Raw genomic sequence first — 27,668 nt, 5'->3', positions numbered from 1 at the left:
ACAGCTTTTTATCCCTCCTCCTCCTGCAATAGGCCGTGGATAATGGTTATGGCAAAGGGCGAGTTAGATGTTTGACAACAGGATATTCTGTACCCTTGATACTGGATTGGTCATTAGCGTTGACTGTATATGGCACATGATTGTTTGGAACGGGAGGGGACATTAGCATCTGCAGGTTCCCGTAGATTACACATCACCGTTTCTGCACCCCGTCGCTTATGGATCGCCGGTCTCTCTCTCTTTTTTTTTATTTGTTTTTTGCCAAAGGAGGCCGTTCATGGGCTGGATAGTTTACAACTCATCGTTGGAAAACTTTATCCCCTTTGCCTAGCCGAATGAGGATTGGATGCATAGTTGAAGACGTTCTGCCAGGGGGTTCATGAGACAAGCTCGGGCTCCCACCGGGTTGTCCTCCCAGACCACCCCACTACTTTGTTTGGTGGTGCCACGGTCCATCGTATTCGGGTACTGCGCAGTGAGCCTCACCGGTCCACTCAATTTGTGGGGGAAAGTGCGGGGTATTTATCCCAGGCACTGCTCAGCTTATGATACTATATCTGGAGTCGAAGAGTGGGTGGTGGGAAAAGTCTGTACGAGTGATATTTTATGATGCACTATACTTGTTGCACCTGGTAAACCTATCAAACTCGATGGATTATGGCCGGACCCCGAGGGTACGCAGTAGGTGTGTCCCAGAAACCAGAATGGAAATACCGTTTCGTAATTCTCCCGTGAGCTTGCGAGTCATACCGTAGGTACAAGTACGAGCATATATCGTACGGTACCGTACTTGTATCAAGATACCGGCGAAATCGAATAGCCAATCGGCCCCGGATCCCCCCGATCAGAGACAAACAGCCGGAGAAGGTATGGCGTCTTCCAGGCAGAGCGCAACCTGGGGAGGCTGAGCTTGCTACTTGTACATCTCAAATACCGTAGACCGGTAAATTTATTCGTTATTTGTTTTTACCTACCCGTACAGTACGAGTACTCGTACACAAGCACCCGAGAACAACGTTTTTTTCGTGAGAGACAGGGATTATTTCGCGGGTTAACCTAAATTAACTGTGTGCGAAAAACATATTCCCGGATGCCCATACGGTTAACCCGCAAATGCTAAGCCTACCCGGGCTGACGTCGCAATTTATATACGATACATTGGTTCTTTACGGCAACTTTCATATCGCAATCTGAGTCAAAAAAAATCCTTTCGCGGAAAGCACTACCTGTAATAGTACTAACTCACCCTAGCCTTGTTTCCCGGTGTGATATGAGATCGGCGCTGAGAAGGTTTGACAGGATGGCGAATGGTTAGCTATGGAGATCAAACTTGACACCAAATTACCCTACCTATCCGTCGGGCTGATTTATTTTTATTTTTATTTTTTTTTACCCGTCGAGATTTACGAGTACTATGATACGGCATCATACTCCGCTAAGCTTACGGTACTGGTATTGCGCGCGGCGACAGTTATTTCTTCCAATTCGAGAATATCCGAATAAATTTAGTCGGTTTTCTAAGAATGTGAATCGGGCTGAAAATGGATAAAAATAAAACGCCTTGTATAATTATGTGGCTGTGCGGATTCGATTCGATTCGCCAAGGCATCTCATTTTCAGTAAAAGGGGTTCTAATCTAATAATATTATAATGGTTTGACTACCGGTACTGTACGGTACTAGTACTCGTACGGTACCCCGAGGTTATCTTGGCTTTCTTTTAACATGCTTTGTCCAGAGTCGGATTCTTGTGATGATAACCTACAATGCTTCCCCGAGCACCGAATGCGTGATGCCAAAGGGTTCAAAGTGTGGCTGGCACAACGTACAGTACTGTACAGTACAGGAATTTCTGCTTCTTCCGCTAAAAAAGTAGACAAGTTCGAATGGCCCTGCAACTATGATAAATACTACACCATAATTGTGGAAAAAATGGAAAAAAGAAGAAAAACACGGTTATTCTCAAGCATCTTGTTCAGCGTGAGGTTTTTTTTTTTTTTTTCTTTTTTTTTTTTTGCCATTATGCTATTTGTCACGGATCCTTAGGATATATAACAATCCTCAACGCAAAGAAGAAGTAACTACTGGGTCAAGTTCTATCATAGTGCACGTTTTGAAATATTCGAACCATACTGGCCCGAACATTAAGTAGGACCAAAGTAAATTGCCATTCGGGTCCGAATTTAGTTCGGGCAGCTTGACACAGATAATTTGCCATACTCGAGCACAAATTTCCGATCCTTGTGTTATGGTACTTCATACCGGATCTTGTACGAGAGTACTGTACATCGATACCACCACCCCTTGAAACATACAGTATTCGGTTGAGCCCGGGTAGAACCATTCCCAACCGTCCATACCCCCAATCGGAAGGAAAAGGTATTGCTTTTTCGGCATCCCGGGCTTCCAAACTCCCCAATGCCGTCCAGTCCGTTGCCACAAACAACAGCTTGACGCCGGCGGACCATAGTTAAATTCCTACGATACTGTATACTGTAGTGCAGGGATCAAGATATAGGGCTAACCTTCTCCTGCCCCCCTTTTCACCCAACCCGAAATGCCCAATACTCCACCGGGGCCGTTTTTATCGCCGGCCTCACAGCCAATGTCATTGGGTTCGTAGTAGGCATCATTGTCCAAACTCCATTTACGCACGGGAATAGCAGTCGGTGCGGATGTGAAGCCTGCCCGGTACATTTCCAGTCCTGCCCAAGCTATCATGGCGGCGTTATCGGTGCAATACTTTTGTGGAGGGACGACGATGCGGATGTTGTAACCGCTATGGGAAAGGTAGTTCGAAAATCTAAGTCATGGGACGTTAGCCAGAGCGGGGAATGTGATGTGGGGAGCAAAACATGTTTTTCAGGAACTTATTCGCTGCAACACCCCCGCTTATGACCAAAGCACCCGGCGAGGTCTTGGAAGCTTCAAGAGCAGTAACGACTCTGCTCGCCACATGCTCGAATGCGACCATCATAACCTCCCTTCCTAGCGCCCTCCGTTCCTCTACGGAAATACTGCTTGGGCCACCATCTTTCATGCAAAAGTATCTATCCAGAGTACTCCCTAGTCCACAAAATGAGAAGGCACCCGAAAAGCGCGCCTTCTCGCTCCTGGCCAGGGGCTGGCAAAGCTTCCATTCCCCCCACCTTTTCCCCTTCTCCTCATCTTCTCGCTTTCTCTCGGGGGTCTTGGGCGGGTTATACGCATACTCCGGTTCCTCCTCGGGAAAGCAAAACTTTTCCAGCGCTGCCCCGTAAGATACCGCCTCGGGGCGACTATCCATGACCTCTTCTGGCAATAGCCTCCGCGCGCACTTGTCCACCATGTCACCCAACGCAATATCTATCGTCTCGGCAAGTATTTTGTGACTAGTTAAACCACGACTCTCCAGTAGAATGGTATGTCCCCCAGACACTAACAAGGTCATGAAGGGAAATTCGACCCCGCCCTCGCCACCGTTCAGCGCAGCAACCAGTCGAGGCGTTAGAGTGTGCGCTTGCATATGATGCACTCCGATCAATGGAATGCCCCATGCGACGCTCAACCCCTTGGCCGTATCAACCCCTATGGCTAGCGCAGCGAACATACCCGGACCCCGTGTCACTGCTATTAAATCCGGTTTCCGTGATATATCTAGGGATTGCAGGAGGGGCATCAGGTTCCTCCGATGGAACTGCGCCGACGCAAGAGGGTGGATGCCGCCGTAGATCCGGTTCGGGCATGTCAGTGTTTTATGAGCCAGGAGGGTTGCCGTGCCCGGTGATTCGGGAGGGCTGTGGAGAAGGGCTACTGAGGTATCATCGCTGGGGTTGATATGTCAGTCAGTACACAACCCTTATGGCTTTGGAGGGCGGGAGGCACCAAGAGGTCTCGATGGCGAGGACCGTAAACCGACGGGCTTGCACTACGCTCTGCAATTGCCGGGCGAAGCGAAAGTTTCGGGAGGTGAGGAGTTTTGACATGATGGTGGAACCAGTAATGTGTCAGGTGTCTGAGATCGACCCTCACCACGACCAAATCCGACAGCGAACGGGCCCCAACAACAAAGTTTTTAGAGAAATGCTCTGGACAGAAGAACTACTTGAAATTTACCCCTCTTTAATTCTACGAATTCCATTTTTTTGGTAAAGTGAGTATGGTTGAGAAGGGTAAGAGGGCATTTTGGAAAAAAGCGCGTACACTTACAAATTGATGCCAATGCACTACTGTTTCGTACGCACTACTGAGCGAAAAAGAAAAAAAGTGAACAAGAGGTTTGATTTTTTGGTGTCCGGCACTGCGTGGTACTCGAGTAGGTTCGGTGGCATCTTTGGACGAAGGTGATTTGGTGGTTTGTTGTTGGTGTGATATCGTGGTGGAAAAAAAAAATCTGTGGTTGAGATGCGCCAAGACCGGCTAAAGGGCTAGGTTCACATTTGGACAGTCTCAATACCAGTATCATAGTATGATACTAAGTAGAACAGTAATAGCAGCAGGCAGGCAGTCCATAGTGATAGTGGGAAAAATTCCTTTTTCCGCATGAGAGAGCTATGCTGCGCTAGTCCTCGCCATAGAGCACTGGTAGGGTACTGGACAAGCAGTGTTGCACACCCCCTTACCTAACCCAAGCACTCGAGTGCCGTAAGCTCCCATCATGCCAATGTCCATCACAACAGTCCAAGCTGCTACAGTACTACCGGTACGGGTACAGTACGGACTACAGTTTCCCGATCCGAGACAAACAAGAAGACCCGGCCCGAGCGCTTTCATGCAAAGAATGTTCTGGGCCAAGAAAGAAGCAAGGAAGGCTCCCCAACATGGCGTAGGTTGATATTGCACTCCGGTGAGAATATGTAGGATGCTCACCGCTACTCATGTGCTACTAAATTATCATCCCGAAATGTAGTTATCCGTTATAACATGAGTGTTGTTGTGCCCTTAGACGCCGGGGTGGTGGTAATTGTTTGTGTGATGAAGACGGAGGAAGCCGTCCCCCAGGCGCGAGTAGCGCTATCACGGTACTCTTACTTGTACTCTACCGGTAGGCGTCAGTCACCTTGGCGATGGCGCACAAAGTGTTGTGTGAGCATGTCCAGGGATGATATGACGTGGGGTATTAGTCCAATATCGTTTTCGCGAAGGTCGTCGTCGGTTTGTCGGTCCCACTTCCTCCACTGTTTCTCTTCTGTTTCCCCTCCACCCCCACGGTGAGTTCAGGCTGATTCCTTGAGAGAGGTGAGAAGGTAAAGCAGGCTCCGGGAAATACTCGTAGGGCTCGGGTGGGAGAAATCATTAAGGAATTTGGTCCAAGCACCAGCGACCTTCCCGAGATCAAAAGGGGGAAGGAATAACTAATGTACTAGTACTACGAGTAATTCTCGATTGCACTGATCCTAGTCCGGGGAGATGCACGCGCTGACGAAGCATGATACTGGTGGGCCTCAACTCGACCCAAAGAAAAATGCACAATGTCAAGGGTGGTGGTGCTATTCCTGATTTGGGACGAGTTAGACTAACTCAGAGCCTCAGGCTCACCCGTCGCTTTGTCAGAACGTCCCTCAGCACCCAAACTCCAGCGTCTCTCATATCATACTGGTACGCATTGATATCATGAGACAATATTATAAGAGCCAAAAGAGCTCCGCGCCACCATCCATCACAACGATGCTTCGGACCCATTGGTGTTGGAGCGATGTGGTGAAGGTAGGGATGAGAATGATTTGTCGGAGTTGAGCATACCATAAAAAGTGCTAATTCCCTGCGCCTACGAGTATCACACGGTGGGGCTGGAAGTGCCGCCTGGACTGGACTGGCTGATGGCGATGGTGGGGCGGTATTTGACACGACTGAGACCCGGGGCCGGTGAGGGGTGAGGGGGACCGTATTGCATCGTAGCCTAGCTGGGAGGGAGGGAGGGAGAAAAAATCTCTTCCCCGAAGATTGAGGAAGACGTTGCGCTACGGTGCAGGGTGCCTACGGGAGGTGGTATCATAATATCATACCCTACCCGAGTGCTGTAATGTACTGTACTAGTACGAGTACTCGTACTCGTACCTGGCAGCGGAACTAAACCGCTCGTACCTAGTCTAGGGTGTCAGAGGACTCCCGTATGATACTGCAGGTACGATAATATGATACGACGGTGCTGTCCAGTAGCCTCGATTCAGGCTGCTTGCTACCTACTCGAGTACTCGAGTACTCGTACAGTACGAGTAACACTCTACTAGCGTTCATACCGGCAACTCACAGTGCATACCATGATACTAATCTTTTTTTTCTTTCTCCTAGCCATACTAGCCAACCAAACCTCCACCCCCATCCCATCCTCAGCCCAGCCTTCCATCGAGCACCCCGCGACAACCTTCCCAGAACGGCAAGCACAACCACAGTCCACAGCCCGCCATCTTGATTCGCGCGCCGCCCATTATCATCCCTTCTCCAACAGCGAAAAATCAAAGAGGCGATTGGCCCTCGCAGCGTCAGCGCAAACGCGAAACGAAACAAGGACAAAACCACATTATTCAGCTCACCGTGGCCCCCCCCCGGCACGATGCGATAGCCGTGATCCGCAGTGACGGACAAGGCCCGGGACGTGATTGGTCCATCATCTGCAGAGGAGATGATGCACGAAGGAGGAGATGGGATGGGGTTATTGCGCAATTTGAGGATTTGGGGGAGGGGCGGGTCTGTGAAAATTGCCATGATATCGGAATGGTATGCGGAGTCGGAGGTGGGTGTGGTGAGGGTTGCTTTCCCAGCCGCGGGGTGGGCAGACGAGGGAGCACGACACTCCACTCCTCTGCCCGAGCGGAGGAATACCGGTACTATAGCAGGCGCGACAGCTTACGCATGCATGCCCCGCGTCCCCTTTTACCGTTGCTTCAGAAGAATATCCAAAACCAAAACTTCCGTTAAGAATTCCTGACGGCCCCCTCCCTCCTCCAGATCCAGTGACAGCGCGAGCGAAGGCGAATAATGTTCTCTCCCGTTGCAGCCATGTTATTCTTCGAGTTTTTTGTTTTTTTATAGCCCCCGAGACACCATATTTATCTCCCCTTTCGGAGATTTTAGAGTTTCGCTTGGCGACGTTGATCAGGGGTTGTCGGCTCTGGTTGGCTCTTGCCTCACCTATTTTGTTGGAGATTTATTTACTCGTCGATTTATTCCCCGATATATGACACCCAATTGGTCATTCTTCTCTGCGGGTGGGCGGTTAATCTGTTGAAACGAACTCACTTCTTCCCGACCGAGTTTTATTTTATGTGCTCTCGTTTCCACGGCGGGAGGAGGGGTGGGGAATCCAAATTAAGATGTTTGAGCGTTGGGAGATGGGTAGACTAGAGTAACTGTACTCGTACAGTACCGGTATCATAGTACCCGCACTGCACGAATACTCGTACTTGTTGCTCATCACCACGGCTACTGCGTGATTGGGGGAAGTGGACGGGGGGGAATTATTATATAGAGCAATTTCATTTCCACCGAATTCTTGTGTCGCTCGTTTGTTCAACTTGCATTTCTGGCAATCTGCATTGTTTGGATTTTTTTTCCTTTTTCTTTTTCCCCTTCCTTTCTTTTTCTATTTCCCTCTCTTCTTTCCTTTCCTTGCTTTGTTTTATTTATTTATTTATTTCTCTCTCGCTCATTCCTTCCTTCTTATATCAGACGGGCTTGCCCTTTGCGTTTTTCTTCTTCTTCTTCTTCTTCTCCGAGTTCTGTTAAAACGGTAGTGCCTACACCCGCCTTTTGAACGGACTACTATCACTCTCCTTATAGACTTGTGTGTTAATGCGGTGAGGGCGCCGTTAGTACTTACTGTTACGGGCTACCACATACCACGATACACACATATACAAGTACAGGGAAATACCCTTTAGAGTTTGATACTCCGAATTTCGCCGCTCTTCAGCACACTAATTTTCTTTCTTATTCTCCTTCTTTCCTTCCTTCCTTCGGGTATTCTTTAGACTATTCTTGCATTTCCTTTCTTTTTTTCTTTCTTGTCATTTTCGGTCCTACCTTTCTTCCGCTCCCGGTCCACGTTACACTCTTCAGCCCTTCCCCCCCCCCAAAGTAGGCCGACCGATATATAACTTTAATACCGCCCACAAACTCGCCCACTCGCCCACTCACCACCGTTCTGTCATTCATTCCCTCCCTTGTGCTCCCAACCGCGCACACTCTCTCACCAATCATCCATCCATAACCAAACGATATACCGAGAAATGCACCAAACAACACTGAACGACGCCGCCCTCGCCCTCTCACGGGTCCTGACCTTCCACCGAATCCACCACACCTTCTTCGGCGGCTTCGCCATCCTAGCTACGGGCGCGGACCACCGCGAGTCGAAAGACTTGGACGTCCTCGTCTCCGCCCCCAAATCGACGATAACCGACATCCTCTCCGACCGTCGCGACTGGCTGGAAATCCCCCAATCGAGGGAGGACTACGTGGCCTACTTCTGGAATTCGGGTTCCTTCACCACCTCCCCCCTCGAGCCGAAGCACATGGTGCTGGTGGAGATGTTTGTCGGGCAGCACGACAAGGCTCGCTTCCCCGAGAGTCGGAACACGGTGCTCAGGGGCTGCAAGATGGGCACCAGCTACGTCCCCATCGCCAACGAGGATGTACTGTTCCGTGGAAAGCTGAATGCCTGCGCGAGCAGGGGGAAGAGGAGCGACGCTCAGGATGTTGACTACCTCGTCGCCACCTACGGGGAGAGGTTGAAGGTTGTCGCCAAGAGTTTGGACAAGAGGACCGTGGGATTGGCCGTGAGGAGGCATCCGGAACTCAGGAAGGTACTGGCAGAGTTGGGCGTTGGTACCCGCGGCGCAGTTTGGGGGGTTAGGAAGGCGAAGATTGAGGCTGCGGACGTGCCGCAGATGTGGGATGTGCATCGGGGGTTGGGACTCGAGTGCGCTTAGGGCATTCGCCCGTTCATTCATTCATTCACTTTGTCATGGCTGTTGATGGGTTTGGAATTGGGATTGGATGGAGTTTTTTTTTTTTCTTTTTTTTTTCTGCGTGGCTAGTGGTTGGGGGAGGGGTAATGGTGTGGGTTATTCGTTCGTTTTATTTTTTGAAAAGGTGCATCGGTTCTGGTTTTGGTTCTTTCAATTTTTTCTCTCTCTTTTTTCTCTTTCTCATCTCCATCTTCTCATTCCCGGGTTTTTCACATCTTGTTTAGCGATGCATAGCGTTGGTCTCTTTTATGGGAAGTGGGGGATATTACAAAAAAGGGGGGAGGAAGGGGCATGACATTCGGGTACTGAACCGTTCCTATGAGATCGGAGGAGTATGTAATAGAAACAGTATAGTTATCAACTGGACTGAGTGAGTGATAAAGTGTGTTTAGATTTTTTTTTTTTTTCCTATTCCCTTCTTCCTTCATCATAGCTAACGGTGATCGGGTCATATATATATATAAAAAGGGAAAATAGAAAATGAATAAGATTATGGATAGTACAAGTACCGTACTCTGGTTGTACAGTACCGGTAGTAATACGTGACATATAAAAGTCTAAATCTCGCTTGGACTCGCTTCCATCCTGATGCTTATGGGTGCACACAGTACGAGTATGGTAGGTGGTGGTTGGTGATGGTGCCTTGCATGCCCTCGCCGGTGATCGAGAGAGAATGCATAAATCTGATAAAATGTAAACGAGATCTTTGTGAAACGATGAAACGAAACCACAAGCGACCATCTCTAGTAACTCCATCCCAGCAAGTACAGTTATCATAGTTCTATCGCCTCCCCCCCTTATCCACCATCAATCAATCAATCGATAGTCGGTTTCAACCTCCACCACCCCTCACTCACTCACTCACTCACTCACTCACTCGATCAAAAACGAGGACGAGGAACGACCAAATAGGAATAAAAATAATAATAAAATGCCCCGTCTAAAACTCTCCACAATCCCAAAATCACTTTCTACCCACCTCTTCTCCCCAACAGCAACGACCCTCACCTCCCCCTTCGCCACGACGACGCCGGCGTCAACAACAACCTCCTTCCAAATCCTCTCAGACCTCCACCTGGAAGCGACGCAGACGCCGCCAAATACTTACGAGACCTTCCAAATCCCGCCACGAGCGCCATACCTCCTGCTGGCCGGGGACATAGGCCTCCTGACGCCGAGCCACTACCCGCGCTACCTCCACTTCCTGACGGCGCACGTGCACAAGTTCCGCCAGATCTTCCTGACGCTGGGCAACCACGAATTCTACCACCAGTCCCGCGACGAGGCGCTGCGCGCCGCGTCGCGACTGGAGAGCGAGCAGGCGCTGGAGGGCCGGGTGAAGGTGCTGTACAGACGGGCGGTGGAGGTGGCGGTGGAGGTGGGGGAGGGGGAGGAAGAGGTGGTCTGCGTGCTAGGCGTCACGCTGAACACGCACGTGCCGGAGGAGGCGGCGGCCGAGGTGGCGGCGAGGGTGCAGGACTTCAGGATGATACGGGGCTGGAGTGTCGACGCCCACAACAGGGCCTTCCGCGAGGACGTGGAGTGGCTCAAGGGCGCCGTGGCCGGGCTGCGGGGGCGCAAGGCCGTCATCGTCACGCATCATGCGCCCCGCGTCGGCGGAACGAGTAAGCGTGTGTTCGAGGGCAGCTCGCTCGCGTCGGCCTTCGCCACGGATGTGGTTGGCGAGGTGCTCGCTGCTGGTGGCGGTGAGGGCGTGGGCGCCTGGGTCTTTGGTCATACCCATTTCTCCGTCGACTTTTGGGTCAAGTGGAAGCGCGGCAGGGTCCGGCTGGTGGCCAATCAGAGGGGGTATTTTGGGGAGGAGGCCGGCTTTGATGTTGGCTTGGTGGTGGGCATTTGATGTGATTTTGGGTTTGTTATCGTCAGGGGGGGGATATACATACAATATACGGTAAGGAGGGACTGATTTAATGACTGTAATGACTTCTTCTTCACGACTTTGTTTATTATTACGCTTGTCATGCTTTTTTTTTTGTTTTCGCCTGTATCATGTACGCACACACGTTGGGTCTCATAGTTTTGGAGTACGGTGAATCAATGGATTATATGTACTTGAGTGAGTGCGAGTGTCTACAGCTACGGGATGATCGAGAGTGGGCATCTGGAATCAATGTCACTCGCGGGAGTGGGTGAGAGCCAACAAGCGACCTTGGACTCGAGAGTGTCGGTATTCCCACATTATCATGGGAAAAGCCAAAACACCTGGCACCAACACCAAATAAACCAGGCCGCCGAATTCATCGTTACCTTACAGCCGAGTGATACATCATGCGACGAGACAACCTAACCATTCGCTGGATCAAATCAACAGGTAGCGCAACAGGAGGATAAGAATAAGAATAGCAGAATAGTCCCTTCATCAATATAAGACATTCCCCCCAAGGCATTTATTCCCGCGCAATGTCAACCTTCTTCTCCTCATCATCATCCTCCAATTCGTCCCCAGCGTCAGCGGGATCCTCTCTAACTTCCAGTTCCATCCCCACTGGCACTTCCACTCCCACCGCCCCAACCTCACCTCCTCCTTCTCCTCCGCCGCCTCCTGCGGGATTTTTAGTCTTCGCAGCCCTCGCATTCCTCTTCGATCTCAGCCTAACCACCGCTGCCGGTGGTGGAGAAGGTTCGACGTTCTCGCTCCCACGGGACTCCTCGCCGGGATTTTCCGTTGTCTTTCTCTTCGTGTCTGTTTGAGAATTATACATTCTCGTAGGCGGGGCGCCACCGGGGGAGCACTTTTTGCCTTTCTCCAATAGAGCACGGAAACCCATCTCGACGCACTAGTCACAAGTCAGTACTGCCCGGAGAAGGATCCGACTCCACTATGGGAAGGAAAAAGCGCACCTTTTTTTCCACCTGCTGCCATTCCAGCCCCAAATTCCCTGCTAGGCTCTTGAAGAATCCCACTTTGGCACTAACAAACTCCATCGCAAGGTCCTTCTCGCGCTCGGCATTCCATTCCAGCTGCGCATTCGTGACCAGTCTGGCGTGGCGTTTCCGACAGGCGTTACTGGTCTTACCTGGAAAGAGGGGGCTGATCTCTACCCATTTTTTGCCCGAGGTTTTGGATGTCAAGAGAAGTTCGTCATCGGTTGTTGACCAGGCTGCGGTGGGTGGGGTGGTCGGCGGGGCCGTGTGCAGGGCTCGCATGTAGGGTTTTGATGGAAAGTGCTTGGGGGAAGCCTTCTTTGGTTTGGATTTTGGCATTGGTGGTCGGGTGGTCTTGGAATTGGGGGGTGTGGGTTCTGGCCATTGAGGGGTGGCCTTCGGTTTATATGGGGGTGGAGAGGATTGTCTTGGGACGCGATAGATCGTAGCCACTTCTAGATGGGGGAGAGGAGAATGGAGAGGGAGGGACTCGCCTGTCGGTTCGAGCAAACCACGGGTGTACGCAGAGGCAGTGGTGGACAGATAGATGGATTGGGGTGGGGTGGGGGGAATCAAAGTAGCACTCACTGTAGGTGAGTTCCCAGGTTTGATGGTGCGTATGATATACCTGTTCCGCTGGTTATAGAGTGCGCAAACATTAGTACAAGAACATTTGGCAACGATATTAGGATACCTTTGAAAAAAATCCGATCTCAGAGGTATCACAGGAATAAGACTTGAAGCTCCTGAAAATAATCCCGTTGTCACTCACTCACTTCGCCCAAGTAAGTTCATGAGCCATGGAAGGACTTACCGTAAACCACCTCACCATAGCATTCAACCCCTCCCGACACAAGTCCCCAAGTTAACAAACATAACCATCCCCTATCCGGCCTCAAACATCTACCTAGCCTCAACTTTCCCCTTAGACACAAATTTTTTTTTTCCGGCCACATCCCGACCACCTCAATCACCGTATTAGGCCTCAAAAAACGGCTTCGCACATGATACCTGTCGCCCTGATCGTACCTGCAGCATGGCGGGCTGAACTACCCGAGACCATGAATGTTTTGTAGGATACAGTTACCATGCTTTGGCTCGATGTATTGAGTCAGAGTGATCGGCTATGAAGTGTGCGCGAAGTTTGGTGTCAAGTGTTGAACTCTCTCAGTAGTGGAGGTGAGAGCGGGAGACGTGTGTTTTGGGTCGAATGAAAACGGTTATTCGTTGGGCGGGCCGACCACGAAGACGATTGTGAAAGAAGGCATTGGCCGGTATATTTACATGATATATTCGACCATAGGATATCAAAAGTGTGACGGCTCAATCGCTATCAACCTATTACACAAGGTAGATCATAATCTACGAGTACTGTTTGGTGGAGTAATTCCAATGCCGACTTTTTGACGTGATGGATTGTGGGTTGTGTTGATATGGAGAACGTTGGTCCGGATTATTTTGCCTTCGGACACAGCGGTATAGGGTCTGGCTGGAGGTGTTTTCTTTTTATTTAGTGCGGAATTTACCGTCTTCATTTCGATCCTCTAATTAACATTGGTGGACGCCTGACATTTTCGATGGGAAATGCCGCATACGAATTGCACAACGCATACCGGTAAGTGCAATTCTGACGAAGAACGGAAGCAACAGCCAACAGATCATAACCGACCCAGATGAGGTGAACATGTCATCATTTACTGATATCAATAATGGGGGTAGCCATCGTCTTGTTTGAAATGTGGCGAACCGCGAATAAGATCTCCATTGGGAGCCTATCATATCATAATTTTCAGGAGCAAGTACGGTACGGTACTCGAGTATAAGCAGAGGCGCCTGCCAATAGTCATCACATAAAACCCTTCTCCTCTCCTCCACTCCAAATAAGCCATGAATCCATGCATCCACTGTTTATTTCTCCCTCTTCTTTCCACGAATGTTCTTCCTCCGCTGCTTAATCATATGAGTGTATTGGTTATACAATCCTAACCTCATTGTTAGCCCATTGCCCACTCAGATTCATCAATCCTATAGGAGGGGTTTACCAGGGGGATATGTAACCAAAATCCCAACAAAGACCCAGTACAAAATCTCATTGTAAGACCTCGCCTCGCTAAGAGCGCGGTAGATGCAGAGCGCCTCGCTGCCAGCGCCCATAGGATACAGGACGTAGAAGGTGTTATACCTCAACCAGGTCAAGAACGCCGGTGTCCGGCCAACGATGCTGGTCACGTAGTAGCTATAGCGGCAAATCTCGGTGACCCCCCAGGCGAGGAGCATGGTCGAGTAAAAGAACGAGCTCTTGGGCTGTTCGAAGGGGCTGCAGACACCCCACACTAGGAGGATTCGGGAGGAGACCTGGAGGAGGGTTGTGGAGAAGGAGCTTCGGAGGAGACCTGGATATCGCGGATAATGTTAGTTATAGATTACTTGCAGAATTGAGGATTGGGGGGGGTTACCAAGAAGAATGTGGAACACTTCCAAGATTGCCAATGTCTGCGCCCATTTTGTGTAGTTCCCTACACCAGCGTAGACGTTTTCGTGCCCGACGAGCGGCAGTAGGAGGAGTGTGCGGCCTACGACACCAAACCAGAGCACCACAGAGACAGCATTGTAGGCGATTAGACTAATCCAATTGTTAACGACGGTTCCCTGCCAGACATGTGAAAATATAGGGGGAGGGGCTACTATTGATCCTTGAAGGGTCGACGGGCTTTAGATCGCTCCATATTTGTTGTTGTGGAAGGTGGTGATGGGGAGGTTGTATTTTTGAAGTGGGAAAATGCAGGGCTAAATTGTTGGGGTCGCGGCTCAACGGCACGGTGAGGACCTGCAGCCTGTTGGGTTGAGAGGCGGATTATTGATTTCCCACAACCTTTGCATGTGTTGCCAAGAAGCTACTAATCTAAGGGAAACCTTGACGTGACTCTTTTAAATTTTGTGCTATTTTATAGTAGCAGAGGAGGATCAGCTCCTATGGATTACTGGGTTCGATACCGGGGCGTAAATTGGAGCTCTTATCTTCGCTATGATGTAATAATTCACCTAGAGTTGGAGCCGTTTATGGGTCCACGCTTGATCACTCGGTTTCATAATGGTGGAGGCTATGCTACCTATTTCGAGCATTTCTCGTGGGATATTTTGCACCTTTCTTGCATATGGGCATTGCAAGAGAAACCACTAAATAGAGATGCCTGCACACTATGGTACGGTTTTAGGGGCATGTCCAAATCTATCTAGTGAACCTGTCCAGTCAGATCCCTATTCTCCAACTCGCCCTCAGCAGCAGCGAAGCACTTCGGGCTGGCGGGCGGGATAAAGGGAAAATAATGGAAGGGGAGAGAGCCAAAACCCAACTAACGAGTAACAAAGCATTCTTCTTCTTCCGAGACCTCAATATTGGTAATTTGCGGTGGAAGTTGACCCAAGGTCCAAGGCCAGCCTAGAGTCAACGGAAGGATATGAGAAGGGAAGAGAGTCTGATGAAGTCAATTTTATCTAACTCTCTCATGATGTTAGAACGCCTCTGCCAGTGCCCTGCGAGCTAGATTGAGTGGCAAGCCAAGCAGACGGAAGAAGCGAACTCCATATCAGAACCCAACATCTTTACTGCATTTATGGGCCACAAAGGGGAAATTTGTGTTCCTTGTAGTTTTAGGTACCCAAGATAGAGGAAAATCATCGACCACTTCTCGTAGGCTAACTGCTAAGAGAGTGGCCGCCACTAACGTTTACGGGAAGGCTGAGGGTTCTATTCTCCTCTGGGGCCTGGCTGTAGTAGGGATAAAAAAAAAGAAGAGTAATCTCTGGTGGACCATCCTTTTTCCATCAGGATTATCGGAAATTCTGTTCTAATATATGGCTCCTGGATTTCGGGGCGGTTTCAGATAGGAATGCTTTAACCCACACGATTTTTGGCGTTCTTGTATCAGTGTTGGGGCAGCCTTTATGGTATGGGCTGCTATTGCATACCGCCAAATTTCTGCGCACTTACGGTTTTATGTTACAAGAGCTGGGCTGGAGAACATACGTTCAGTTAAAATCACACGCGAAATAGTCGCTTTGCGTTTCAAGTGAGGTTGGCTAAGCTATGTATGGATATAAAAAAACGTGTTGAAATTTGTGGAGGAAGGTAGTGACCCATGGTCAATGGTTGAAATTCCAATAATCTTGTGGGAGATTTCTTTCACCTCGGAATTGTGGTGATTTATGGAAAAGGTTCTCCAAACATGTCTTTCTTCTGCCATCACTGGAGTACACTAGGGGATAGGGATATACATGGAGGAAAATGTATATGTGTAGTAATCCATGGAAGGATCATGATTGCATTATGTTTTATATAATATTATACTCCTATCTCGGCCGTTCGTTTAGATAAGGTGGACGAGAAGGGAATGGAGTGCACTGCCATACCTTTCCTAGCTTTCCTACAGTTACTCTAGAATGCTCAAGTCCCATTCAATTCTACTGCTGCTCCATTTATTAGTTGCCCCCAAGAAACGGAAGGATGAATATGAGAATAAGAGTGTATAGGGGAGCGCCCGGCCAGGAGAGTATGCGTGCAAGTTGCTAAGAGGGATGACAAATATGGTGGAAGCCACGACGAGGGTTAGGAGATTAAACACATGGGCCTTCGATGCCCATGTGCTCAGTGTCAATGAACTATACTGATAGTCAAAGGAAAAAATTCGACACAGCATCCATTCGAGTTTGGTGGCCGAGCACCTTGAGGTCATGCACAACCGCGTAGAGCAGAACCTTCAGAAAATCGATATGCCGGTGCAGTTCGGACACCCAACAGCGGTATCGGAACTCTGTCTCCGGCTTTCTTTCAACTACGGCAGTTTTAACCTATGCCGACGGAATGTTGTAGCCATTTCCTACAGAACCCGAGACACTTTCCCTTATCTACGATACCGGGCGATGACGTCTGATACTGTTCTCTGTTCGTGTGTGAGTCATCCCACCTCCTGCGTGAATCGGGCCACCCACTATAATATTATGATACTATGCTAATATCATGCCATCATGGAGGACAACAGTGCCAAGCGCTCTACCAATCTACCTCCTCTTAGGAGCGAAGTCCCCTGTAGACCTCCCAGATCTTCAGGTAATGGGTTCTCACCCCTTTAAATTGCAGGTTTACTCTGTCGACAAATTGTGAGAGGCGATCCACAAATGTGCGATCTTTGTTCCCACGATTGCGATCCAGTCGTCTATTTGTGGAAGAACACGGTTGGATGCTGGGTGGCGTCACCTTCTAGCACTCGGTTGAAACACACTCTCTGAGTTGGTTCATGGTCCCTTCCCTGTTTCGATGCTTCCAGCATTGTATGGGGTTAAGCTGTGTGGGCATTTCGTGCTTGTGAGTTTCTATGTTTGAATTGTTAACCTATTTTGAATTAATTTGAGTTTTGCTGGGGGGGCGTTAGTTTCCCTTTCCTTGTTTCGCTGTTGGTCGCGTACCGGCAAGGATTATGTGAGCAGTCAACTTGGAATGGTGCTGGTATGATACCTGTCTCTGTTCGTGGATAGCATGGTATACTCTTCCCAATCTTTCCGTCGAAAGAATATATTTGATATTAGTGCTCTTAACAGTGTAGCCTGTTCCCGTTGTCGTTCCTTGGGAATACAGAACAAATTCATCTTCATAGGGTCCTGATTGGAGGCCTGATATGTATGCTAGGCGTTCTTTCACTCTTAACAATTCAGCTAGTTCCAAACCTTGACCAGCGTGTCGTTATACATCGCATCGCGCTACCCCTAAATTGCGCAAAACAAAATAGGTGAGACTGCAATCTTGACAAGATACTTCGTTAGCGGCAGCTCATCTCGATCAGCTTTCTTTAGATTACTCGACGAGTGACTCCATATGAAGCCCAGCTGTGTGAGTACGGGCCTGTACGGCGCCGAATTTTGGCCACTAATTCTATCATGGAATAAAACGAGTTTAATACGTGACCAAAACAAATGCCACAAACCAGCGTAAGAGTTGTCTATGATCGCTCGAGGATGTAAGATAGAAAACCAATTTCCGCCTTTCTCCACGGTCCTCTCAGCTCCCATCGCCCCTGGCCGCCCCCTGGCCGCCCATCTCCTGGCACCGCCCAACGCCCCATATGCTTGGGACTATGACACCCCCTCTCTACGAACGTCCATCTTGGGATTTCCACGGCTGGAAGGGAACTGCCTTCTATTATCTCTTTAGCTTCAAGAGCTCTTGGTAGCCAAGTTCGAGGGGGGTCACAAGTGCCTATGGCCATTGTGAAAGTGACCTTGAACGTCGACTATCAGGTCCACCTCTGGTAATAAATGAGCCCATATGGTAATTGCGGTTTTCCTTCCCGCCGTCATATCTATAACACCTTTTTTTTTTTTTTTTTTTGTTTCCTCCCGTTCCCGCCTTTAATCGCGGGGTTTGGTGCCGGAGGGGTTGGGAGCTCGATGCGCCCCAACCAGTGCGGGGCGTATCATACTTTCTTCAAAGAGGGGTTGGATGAGATGAGAGGTGTTTGCAAGGCCTGTTTTCTGAAGCTCGCACACGCCAAACCCTGGAAGGCACATCTCGGCCAAGACATCCTGGACCGGTTCCACGGCGGGGGAGCCAATTTATAGGCAGCCCACCCTCTTAGAACTCTGAACCTTCCTAGTGGTAAGGCTGTGGCCCTGATGGGAAGAGAGTGTGTGACATAAAGTATTTATATCACTTTCTCTACCTCCTGGACCGGAGTATACAGGCTGATTTTGGATCTAAAGTAGATGGCGCGTGGGATAAAGTGCCCTTTGGGGGTGCTCTAGGAGGTAAATAGTCGTAGAGGCCTCATAAGGAAGCTGGTGTCATAGAAACACAACGGCAAAGGAATAGAAACTCCATGCCCATACCATGGCTCTCGTTTCCCTTTAAGCTCTCCTTCTCTGCCACCTTCAAGCCAGAGCCCAGCTCTTCATACCCCCATACTTTCACAAAACATATATGATACAACATCACTAAAGCAAGCAGCCATGAACGCCGCCAACACCCCCAAACTCTGGCCCGAATACACCACCCTCTCCTCGATCGACAGCTTTCTCCTCTCCCTAGTGCTCCTCCCCATCCTTATCACGATAGTCTACAATCGCTACTACCACCCGCTCTCTCCCTTCCCGGGCCCATTCCTGGCAAGTATCTGGTCCGGCTGGCGCGACTGGGAAAACTACCGTAACATGGAAGACCAAGAGCCCCTCTTACACGAACGCTACGGCCCCATAATTCGTATCTCACCAAACACTATTTCGGTCGCCGACCCGGACTGCCTCAAGGAGATATACACCCGGACCAATTTCCCTGAGCGGCGGCGATCCTTCCCGCATAATGGAACCGTCGATGCTTACCCGCTTGGTTCCTCGGTGCTGCTGCATACTGAGTTGAGGAAGGGAATTATGCTGGATTATTCTGTGGGCACGGCGGAGTCGTGGGAGAGTATTGTGGATGAGAGGGTTAGAGAGCGGGTTGGAAAGTTGAAGGCAGTGTACAGCGGCAGCGGGGTTCGGTTTGGCTTTTCTGAGTGGGCTAGGTATTTGAGTGTTGATTTGGTCGGGTGGGTGGTGTTCGGGGTTGACATGGGGTGTACGCAGAATGGGAGAGATGTGAGTGAATCTCGTGCCTTAAATTGCTGGCTGGGGGGAGAAGCTAATTGTAATGTCCGTGGTTAGAGCGGAGGTCACATCCTGGGATCCAAAAGTGGATTGGGGGTTGCCGGGGGGTTGGCTAGGTTTCCAAATATTTATAGGACACTCGCCAGCGATTCGTTTATCCGCAATATTTTGATGGCGAAGGCCGACAAGGAGGAGGGGCTTGGGGTCATGCGAGAAAAGGTTGGATTAATCATTGATGCAGCGTGGAAGTCTAGGGAGGAAGCAGAGGCCCGTGGAGAAGAATGGCATCTCAACGACAAAGGTACTACAAGAGGGGTTACTCTGCTTGAAGGGTTAGTACCTTCGGTCCCCTTCCCATTCAAGCTTATGCAAATCCACGACACTAACTGCCAGCAGAGCGATGTCCGCCAAAGGCTCTGACGGTACTAGACTCACCAAAGAAGAAGTGCACTCGGAGTGCTTCCTTCCCTTGTACCCCCATCTCCCCCCCTTCTCAAACCGCTCATACAAAAGCTAACACACCCACTAGTATCGTAGGCCAAGATTCCACCGCCCTCGCCATCACCAATCCACTCAAACTCCTCCTGGCCAACCCACGCGTTCTCGCAACCCTCCTCTCCGAGCTCACAACCCATTACGCGCAAAAACCCCTTTCGCACATCCCGCCTTGGACCGACATTGTAGACCTCGACGCCAAGCTCCCCTACCTCTCTGCTGTCCTGCGCGAGTCCCTACGCCTCCACCCATCCTTTCCTGTGGGTAGCCCGGGCATGGTCCCCCCATCCGGGATCACGCTTACCCACCGCAATCGCCTCTACACCATTCCCGGGGGCTACGAGATCAGCGTTAGTCCCATAGTCATCGGCAGGAATAAGCGGATTTTCGGGGAGGATGCTCATTGCTTCCGTCCTGAGAGGTGGTTGGAGGGGAACGAGAAAGAGATCAAGAGGATGAAGGATGTCGGTTTCGAGTGGGGTACTGGTAGTAGCGGATGTCTTGGGAAGGCTCTTGCACAAATGGCTGTTGCTAAGGCTATTGTTATGGTCTTGAGACACTTTGAGGTTGAGTTGGCGGTGGTCATTCGAGAGGGGAGGTGTGGAGGTTAGTGTCTATCAGAGCTCATTGTGATACTGAGCACTGGGTTAAAGTAGAGGCGAAGGGGGATGGCCAGGAGGAGGAGGACTCGAGGAGTAAGTGAGCGCCGGTGATTCGCTTGAGTTGGTCATGATTTTCCCAGTGTGCAGTGTGGTGAGCTCTGGCCTGCTGAGTTGTCAGGCTAAAGAAACAAATAAGAGCCCGATATAGTAAGCCATAAAGTAAGCCATAAAGATGGCCAAAATCTAATTAAGATGTTTTTCCCCCCATCGGTATCAAGAGAGCCGAGCACTGCTGTTTTTATGCCATGATTCCCCAAAGGCATGATTTATATTATAGAACAGTGCCTGAGTCCCGTCGCACCATGGATCCCAAAAAGCCTTACCAGGGAGCCGGCCCGAAGTGGGGTCCCTACCGTCCATCCAGGTCATGTGGTTTCGCGCGTGCGATCCCAAAAACAAAACCGGGCTTCATCCCCTTAACATGGATAGGGTTTCCGAATTTCCTGTTACTGGCACTTCTACCACACCGCTCTCGGCCAATCGCGACACTGGATCCCTGCACGGCAGCGAGGTTGATGGCGAAAATCTCCAAAGCACGCTAAAATCGGGGGGTTTCTTTTTTGCTTCAAAATTTCACATCATATGTATCCAGAATCGCGAGTACTCGGGGTGCAAGTAGACGGAGCTGGCTGCTGTGTGCAGTACAAGTACTCAAATCTCTTTCCCATACCGCACCCACTAACCGAATTCGCCAAGTCGGTCCCAGAATGTGTTGACTCCGGCCTAGTTACTCGTAGATATCGTCTCGCTCTGGATTGTGGTGTAAACGGTGGGTTGTTAACGTATTGAGTGGTGCATCGGGTATTGTGCTCGAGCACGGGTGTGACCGGTAGATGTGTTACGGAAGTCAGCTATCATAAGCATAATTTTTTCGTTGGAACTTGCCGTGACAAGGCACGTGACCAATAACGCGCCATTCTTATCATGGCAGGAACTATGATATCGTACCTATGATACCTCTAAATTTTCGGGATGTCACAACCCCCATAGGGTTCGTGGTGTTTGGCAGCATGTTGTTTGAGGGTTAGAATTGATAAGCCTTATGAGCCGGGGATGGGATTGACTTGTGAGTCCGAACCAGTATGGAGGCATCACCTCTGTAATTGGGTAAGAAAATTAGTTGCTCTTTCCAAAAATGAAATAGTATAGAATCTAAAAAGCCTTCAGGAGAGAATATTTCCCACAAGTGCATTGGTACGCGATCTTTCCAACTTCCCAGATATGGATCGGCGTTCTATCGGGAAAACCACACACCATCACTCGAGGCTAACTCGGAATCTCCGTGGCTGAGATCCTCAACCAGCTATTGGCCACATTCTTCACAGTACACTGTGGTTGCTCGGCATCCCGGACCTCCAATCGGAGTATCACTTAACAGGACAATCAGTTCGTCATAGGCCACGAGACCTCTCACAATTGAACACCAATCAGCACGCTATTCTCAGGACACTCAGGATAAGTACTCAGAGATCCTTCACCAGGTAGGAAACCACCGGAAAACGCACCCAATATTCCGCTACGATAATGATGTAGAAATCCCCCCTCACGCCTTACGACCTAAGTATCGTGATCTATGGCAATAGGTCTTCATCTCCCTCACCCCCATACGCCTATCAGGCAGCCATTTGCTAGAGGAGTGTCAATGTCGGTGCTGGCGCAGGAACGAAGATCAGAAGCAACCTACCACCCGTGAGGAGAGTTTGAGCTGGGGCCGGGGAGCAGGACAAGGGGTGGTGACAGTAGAGGCAGCAGTGATGCTATGATACCGGGGGGAACTTTGGAAAAACGGTTGTATCCCCGGGGTAGGCAGTAAAGTTAGTGGGGGAGGCGTACTTACTTGGACCCTAGAGGATGGACTGTAGAAGATCGGAGGGTGAGCTAGAATAAATGATGAGTTTTTTTTTAGGGGTTCTTCAAGGAATTGAGGATTGCTTTGAGGTATCACATACGCAACTGCTTTTTCATCGTTGTTTTGAAAAGCGCAGTCCGTGTAGAGTCATGGGAGATCACTCACTCAGGAAACCTGCCCGCGGTTTCGCAACCCGATATATTATACATGTTATCGCCCGAGAAACAATTATCCATCCCCCCCCCAATTAAATCCCCCCAATGGGAATCGTGGGATAATTAACCCGAGTCTCCAAGTCACTTTTATTGGGGATTCGGGGTTATTACCGGGTTAGCCGAGATATCATAATACGGTAAGCTACCGGCTTACTCGTACTACCGTAGTACAGTACAGTACCCACCATATTTCCTTTCCCTCCTCCCCAGAACCACCCCCCAGCACTACACCTCTTATTTTCTCCTGAAGATCCCCCATGGAAAAAGCGCACAACTAATCTAGTCCATAGCAACTGTGAAAGGGCCCCCAAAAGCAACATTTAACAAACCCTATAATATATCGTCGTCGGGGTTTCGCCCGGGTAACCGTTCACAGCCGGGTAACCTTCTCCCACCTTATATAAATCCACACAACTTGTCTTCCCACTCAACAATCAACCTCCCCAAATCAAAGAGAAGAAAAGAAAAAAAATATCAACAACTACTCAAGGCACAACACTGTGAATAATATAATACCATACCATAAAAATGTTATTATCATACTCAATCAACAAATTCCAACATCATTCATCCCCCAGTCCCATTTCCTGAACTCCCCCCCCCTCCTTGCCAACACTCTGGTGTAACCCCCCCTGTTCTATGGCTATCTCCTATTTTGGCGCAAGGAAGATTAAAAAAAGACTTTCTACTCACCGTTATATCCGAACTGGTGGGTGTGGCGGTCCATTCTATTTAGTCTACATTTCTCACCTTTCCTCATTTACCTCTGCGGTACCTGTATTATCCATCGTAGGTGCTTTTCGGCTAGCGAGCGAGTGAGTGTCGTCAGCGTGGATGGGGGAGTTTATCTTGGAGTTCCTTTTTCGGGGGTTGGAGTTCGGTTTTGCTCTGTTCTGGTGTGGCTGGCTGTTCGTATTGCTTGCGTCTGGTTTGTTGGGGGTCCGTCTATCGTGTGAAAGTACACTGCAAGAGCACATAACTTGGAGACTGGAATCATCTTATCTTGGGTTGTATTGGGAGGGGTTGGTTTGGCCCATTGTATTGTTTCGTACTGTATCTGTTGGATTGAGTTTATGTTGACAAACAGGTATGCCCCTTCCTCCCTTCTACTCATCCTCCCTTCTACTCATCCTCCCTTCCATAGCTGACATGAAGCCAGACCGGCAATGATACCCCCAACACCCGGTAACCCCCCTACCCTCCAAAACTTAACCTCGGACTCCCGTCCCCTACCGCTGCGCATACCTGACAGCAGCGTGAAAGTTCGCTCGCTGGTAGCCTACTTCAACCGGAAACTCCACAAGGAGGCTATTCCCGTAACTTCCGCACCTCATCATCATCCCGATTGGAAGGCGATTCCGAGCAACAAGGTGAAGTCCCTAGTGCTGAAATTCTCCCGCGTGGGGATTACCACGCCGGTGAGTAATGATCGGATTAGCATTGCCAGTCCTGTGCCTGTTAATGGGGGGTACTCTCGGGTTGGGGAGGTGGTGGCGGTGGGTGGCGGTGGGGTTGTGTCTGGAAGTAAAGGTGAAGGAGGGGGTTGGGCTCCCCTGAGATCTGCGTCGTTGCCGGTTAGTGATGTCCTGTCGTGTGCGATTTCCTCATCAGGGTCGGTTAGGGATACGGATGGAAGTACCTCGGAGGATCTGAGGGCTAGTAATTATCGGAAGTGGGATGAGTTGCGGAACGTGAAGGGGGGGAAAGGGAGGAAGAATTCTAAACGTGGGAGAGGAGGGGGGAAGTCAGGTTCGATTGATGGGCAGTCTGCAGTTGCGGGAAAACCTATGCGGAGGAAGGCTTCCGTCAAATTCCCCGAGTGCGAGACCATTAATCGTCCTATCCAGGTTATCAGCATCCGAGGAGGGCCTCCCGAAAGGCCCGAACAACTGGATGATAGACTGTTCGCTGGCTTAGAAGGGCTCGCGCAGAGAGAGCGCCTTTGGTCTTCTCCATTAGGATTTGATCCTACCGGTGCCGACTCTCTTGCGCCACCATCTGTCTTGGGTTCCGAGACAGCAGCAGTGCAGAAAGAATCGGATGAAGATATGAAGTCCCATGAAACAGGGAATGCTGTTTCTGATCCTGTTTCCAAATGTCCCATATTAGGGGCTGTAGGTAGAACTTTTAGATCGATTAGGGGTTCATTCAGGAAGAAGGCTCCTCCCCAGAAAATGCCCCCGGTTTCTGCTACTGCGACAGAAGGGATGTCAGAGCTAGTTGGTCGCGCCTCGGAGCAAGCAGGGGATACGTCGGGATTTTCCGTTGATAACGCTGTCTCCAACTCTGCACTTGGACATGACACTGCTTGTACCGCAAAGTATTTGACAGTCCGTGAGCCATTTTTACAATCTTGGAGGTCTTCAAGCGCCGGGAGCTCTACCTCGGGGGCGGGACATGAGGCTAAGGAATTGGACAAGGACGAGACTCTGCGCTCGGAAACTGAAGACGGGAATAACAGCCGGGAAGGTTTGATAGGTACTGCGTCTGACAAGGTATTAGATGTTGATAAAGCTTTAGACCCAGCGCAGATTGGGGGCAGCGATAGGAGAAGATCTCCAACAGGCTCGCCCCTTAGAGACCTGTCACCGACCGTTCGAGGAGGAGTTCCCTCGGAAGAACTTGCCGGAAGGTCAACTTCTGAAAGGCGAAAGCCCAACACCAGCAAGGAAATTGTGCGGGAGGTTCCAAAAAGAAATATTGTCCACGACGGGCAATGGATCATAGATCAAAAGATTCTAGGCGAGGGAGGTGTAGCTAATCGCGGTACCAAGAAAATACAAAACGAACTGGACAACCACAGCTACCACGGCCGGACTTCCTCTTCAAAGTCTGACGTACCCCGGCTGACACCCAAAGCGAATAGCACAGGGACAAACTCCTACAACATGCTCCCTCCCCCGCAGTCACCCTTGGGTTCTGGCGGTAAGTATGTGGTCGATTTCGAGGAGGAGGAGGCGGAGAATGATCAGTATCAAGACTGCGTGGGAGAGCCTGAGCAGGACCGCCTCCCGCCCCCGCCGTTACAGGAGTGTGCGGCCAACTCTGGCTTACAAAAAACCAAAGGACCCTCTGGGATGTACTACCCACCCTCCCAAGAGCGGAGTGAAGGCTATGACCCCCAGCCTATCATTGAAGGGTTTCTGAGTGGGGATAATGAAGGGCTTGGCGGGTCTGGAGGAGGTGGTGGAGGGTGGAGGTCGCTGAGGAATAACAATGAGCAGTTTAGACGCGGAAGGAGGGAGAGGGTGAAGTGGACTGTGTGAAGGTTTGTGTTTGTTCTGTTTTTGTCCTGTTTGGGTTGGAGTTTGACCAAGTTGTGCGGTTTGGCTCGGGCTCTCTGGGCTACTGTATGTTTTATGCAAAGTACAGTGGGCTGGGTAGGATACGCGAAGCCTTTTTTCTTTCTTGATCGCTGCCTTGATCACTCATAGTGTACTCGGCATCCTTTAAAGTTTCCGGAACGTGGGTTGCGTGCCCGTGGCCCAAGTAGAGCAGTTTCCGCGCTCCAGAGCAATCAATTGCCCCATAGTTAATCACATTCATTTCCCGCTCCGGAGACTTTGAAAAACGTCGAGTAGAGAATGCCCGCTACTTACTAAGTATGATAGGATGTAAGAGGGGTATCATGGGATGGATGGTTATGCGTCTATTGTGATGCCGTAGTTCTAAAAAAGAAGAAAAGAAGAAGAAAAACCCTTTTTTTGCCATTCTCCAAAGATAAAATCATAAACCCATACCCCCCCCCCACCTTATCCTAAAGTATTACCAAACCTCATGTGGCAAAACCTTAACCTCCCTCCCATTCTTCCTTACACTCTTCCGGTGCTTATCCCTACGCATAGGTTTCCGCATATCATAAGCATCCTCATCCCCATCCCCGCCAACCGTAGCGCCACCGCCACCACCGCCGCCGCCGCTGCTGGAAGAGTAATACTCCACGACGGTGCGATAAACCGAATACCCCATCCCTTCATACATCCTAATAGCGATCTCGTTGGAAACACGCACGTACAGGTCGACAAAGTAGCCGTTGTACACGCTCGTGGTGACGCGCTCGAGTTCGTCCATCATTGTCTTTGCGAGGCCGAGGCGGCGGTAGTCGGGTGCTACGGTTACGGCGGTTACATGCCCGTGCCAGTCCTTGGCAGTGCCCTCGGCTTTACCCATTACTAGGTTTGTCAGTGCTGCTGTTGGATGGATAGCGGTGCCGCGGGGGGGGAGGAGGAGGGGTGCAGGTACTGTAGCCCATTATTCTTCCTTGGGAAGACTCCATTACTGACATTAGCGTCGGCCATTTCGCGAGGTAGCTGAGGTAGAAGCTTATATCGTAGTTTTCGGTCAGGACGTCGAGGTTTGCGAGGTTGAGGCGGAGGAGATCGAGGGGGTGGAAGGGGCGGAGGGAGCTCATTCTCTTTTTTCCTTTTTTTCCTTTTTTTCCTTTTTTTTAAATATATATTTTTTAATTCCTTTATGAGGGGGTGTTGGGTGGGGTTTGGTGGGGTGTGTTGTTGTTGCTTAAGTGGTTTTGTGAGGCTCTTTTCGCCTTTTTTTTTTCCCTTCCTCTTTTGTTTTCGAGGGACGGGAGTGGGGTGGATTAAATTGATTGATGGTTTGAATTGCTTGGGGGATGGTTAATGATCCAAGATTCACTGGAACTTGTATTGCCCCCGCCCGTACTGGATTTGTGTTATCGGGTTGCTTAATCTATTGAACGTGGTGGTGGTGGTGGTCATGATGGTTGGGATAGTTCCTGGAGATTAAGTTAGGGTTGTGGGTGTATGGTAAATTATGATAAGATGAGAGAAACAATGCACTGAATTGAATTGTGATACCGGTATCATAGTAATAGTATTAATAATATTATTATAATACAAGTAACTTTGACTTATGGTTGGGTAAATCAGGTGCTGCGCAAGTATCTTACTGCGGAACGATGTATATGATGATGGAAGGGGAATAGCTACTGTACTGTACCGGCT

The 27,668-nt window shown here is 49.9% G+C and overlaps 5 protein-coding genes; 2 read left to right on the top strand and 3 right to left on the bottom strand.

Annotated features, from left to right (window-relative positions):
* Nucleotides 1-2,519: 2,519 nt before the first annotated feature.
* Nucleotides 2,520-4,282, bottom strand: GSTUM_00009846001 (uncharacterized protein; the record flags this gene model as incomplete). XM_002840950.2 has 5 exons in its annotated part: nt 4,188-4,282; nt 3,864-4,106; nt 2,956-3,805; nt 2,855-2,916; nt 2,520-2,802 (listed from the first exon to the last, which is right to left on the bottom strand). The coding sequence occupies exons 2-5, from the start codon at nt 3,962-3,964 to the stop codon at nt 2,520-2,522; spliced, it is 1,296 nt and encodes a 431-aa protein (XP_002840996.1). The 5' UTR covers nt 3,965-4,106; nt 4,188-4,282.
* A 3,834-nt stretch (nt 4,283-8,116) lies between these two features.
* GSTUM_00009844001 (uncharacterized protein) lies at nt 8,117-9,156 on the top strand. XM_002840949.2 has 1 exon: nt 8,117-9,156. The coding sequence occupies exon 1, from the start codon at nt 8,207-8,209 to the stop codon at nt 8,906-8,908; it is 702 nt and encodes a 233-aa protein (XP_002840995.1). The 5' UTR covers nt 8,117-8,206; the 3' UTR covers nt 8,909-9,156.
* A 722-nt stretch (nt 9,157-9,878) lies between these two features.
* Nucleotides 9,879-10,808, top strand: GSTUM_00009843001 (uncharacterized protein; the record flags this gene model as incomplete). Its single annotated transcript, XM_002840948.1, has 2 exons — nt 9,879-10,289; nt 10,335-10,808. The coding sequence occupies 2 exons, from the start codon at nt 9,879-9,881 to the stop codon at nt 10,806-10,808; spliced, it is 885 nt and encodes a 294-aa protein (XP_002840994.1).
* A 2,755-nt stretch (nt 10,809-13,563) lies between these two features.
* Nucleotides 13,564-14,559, bottom strand: GSTUM_00009842001 (uncharacterized protein; the record flags this gene model as incomplete). XM_002840947.2 has 4 exons in its annotated part: nt 13,564-13,815; nt 13,876-14,226; nt 14,290-14,456; nt 14,519-14,559. 4 exons carry the CDS (start codon nt 14,557-14,559, stop codon nt 13,742-13,744), a joined length of 633 nt encoding a protein of 210 aa, XP_002840993.1. The 3' UTR covers nt 13,564-13,741.
* An 11,753-nt stretch (nt 14,560-26,312) lies between these two features.
* Nucleotides 26,313-27,398, bottom strand: GSTUM_00009841001 (uncharacterized protein). XM_002840946.2 has 2 exons: nt 26,929-27,398; nt 26,313-26,858 (listed from the first exon to the last, which is right to left on the bottom strand). Exons 1-2 carry the CDS (start codon nt 27,095-27,097, stop codon nt 26,452-26,454), a joined length of 576 nt encoding a protein of 191 aa, XP_002840992.1. The 5' UTR covers nt 27,098-27,398; the 3' UTR covers nt 26,313-26,451.
* Nucleotides 27,399-27,668: the final 270 nt, after the last annotated feature.

This window comes from Tuber melanosporum (genome assembly GCF_000151645.1).
Source record: "Tuber melanosporum whole genome shotgun sequence assembly, scaffold_61, strain Mel28".
In the NCBI taxonomy this organism is placed as follows: domain Eukaryota; kingdom Fungi; phylum Ascomycota; class Pezizomycetes; order Pezizales; family Tuberaceae; genus Tuber; species Tuber melanosporum.
The sequence above is the reverse complement of the archived record's forward strand: the minus strand, read 5'-3'. Positions and strand labels throughout refer to the sequence as shown.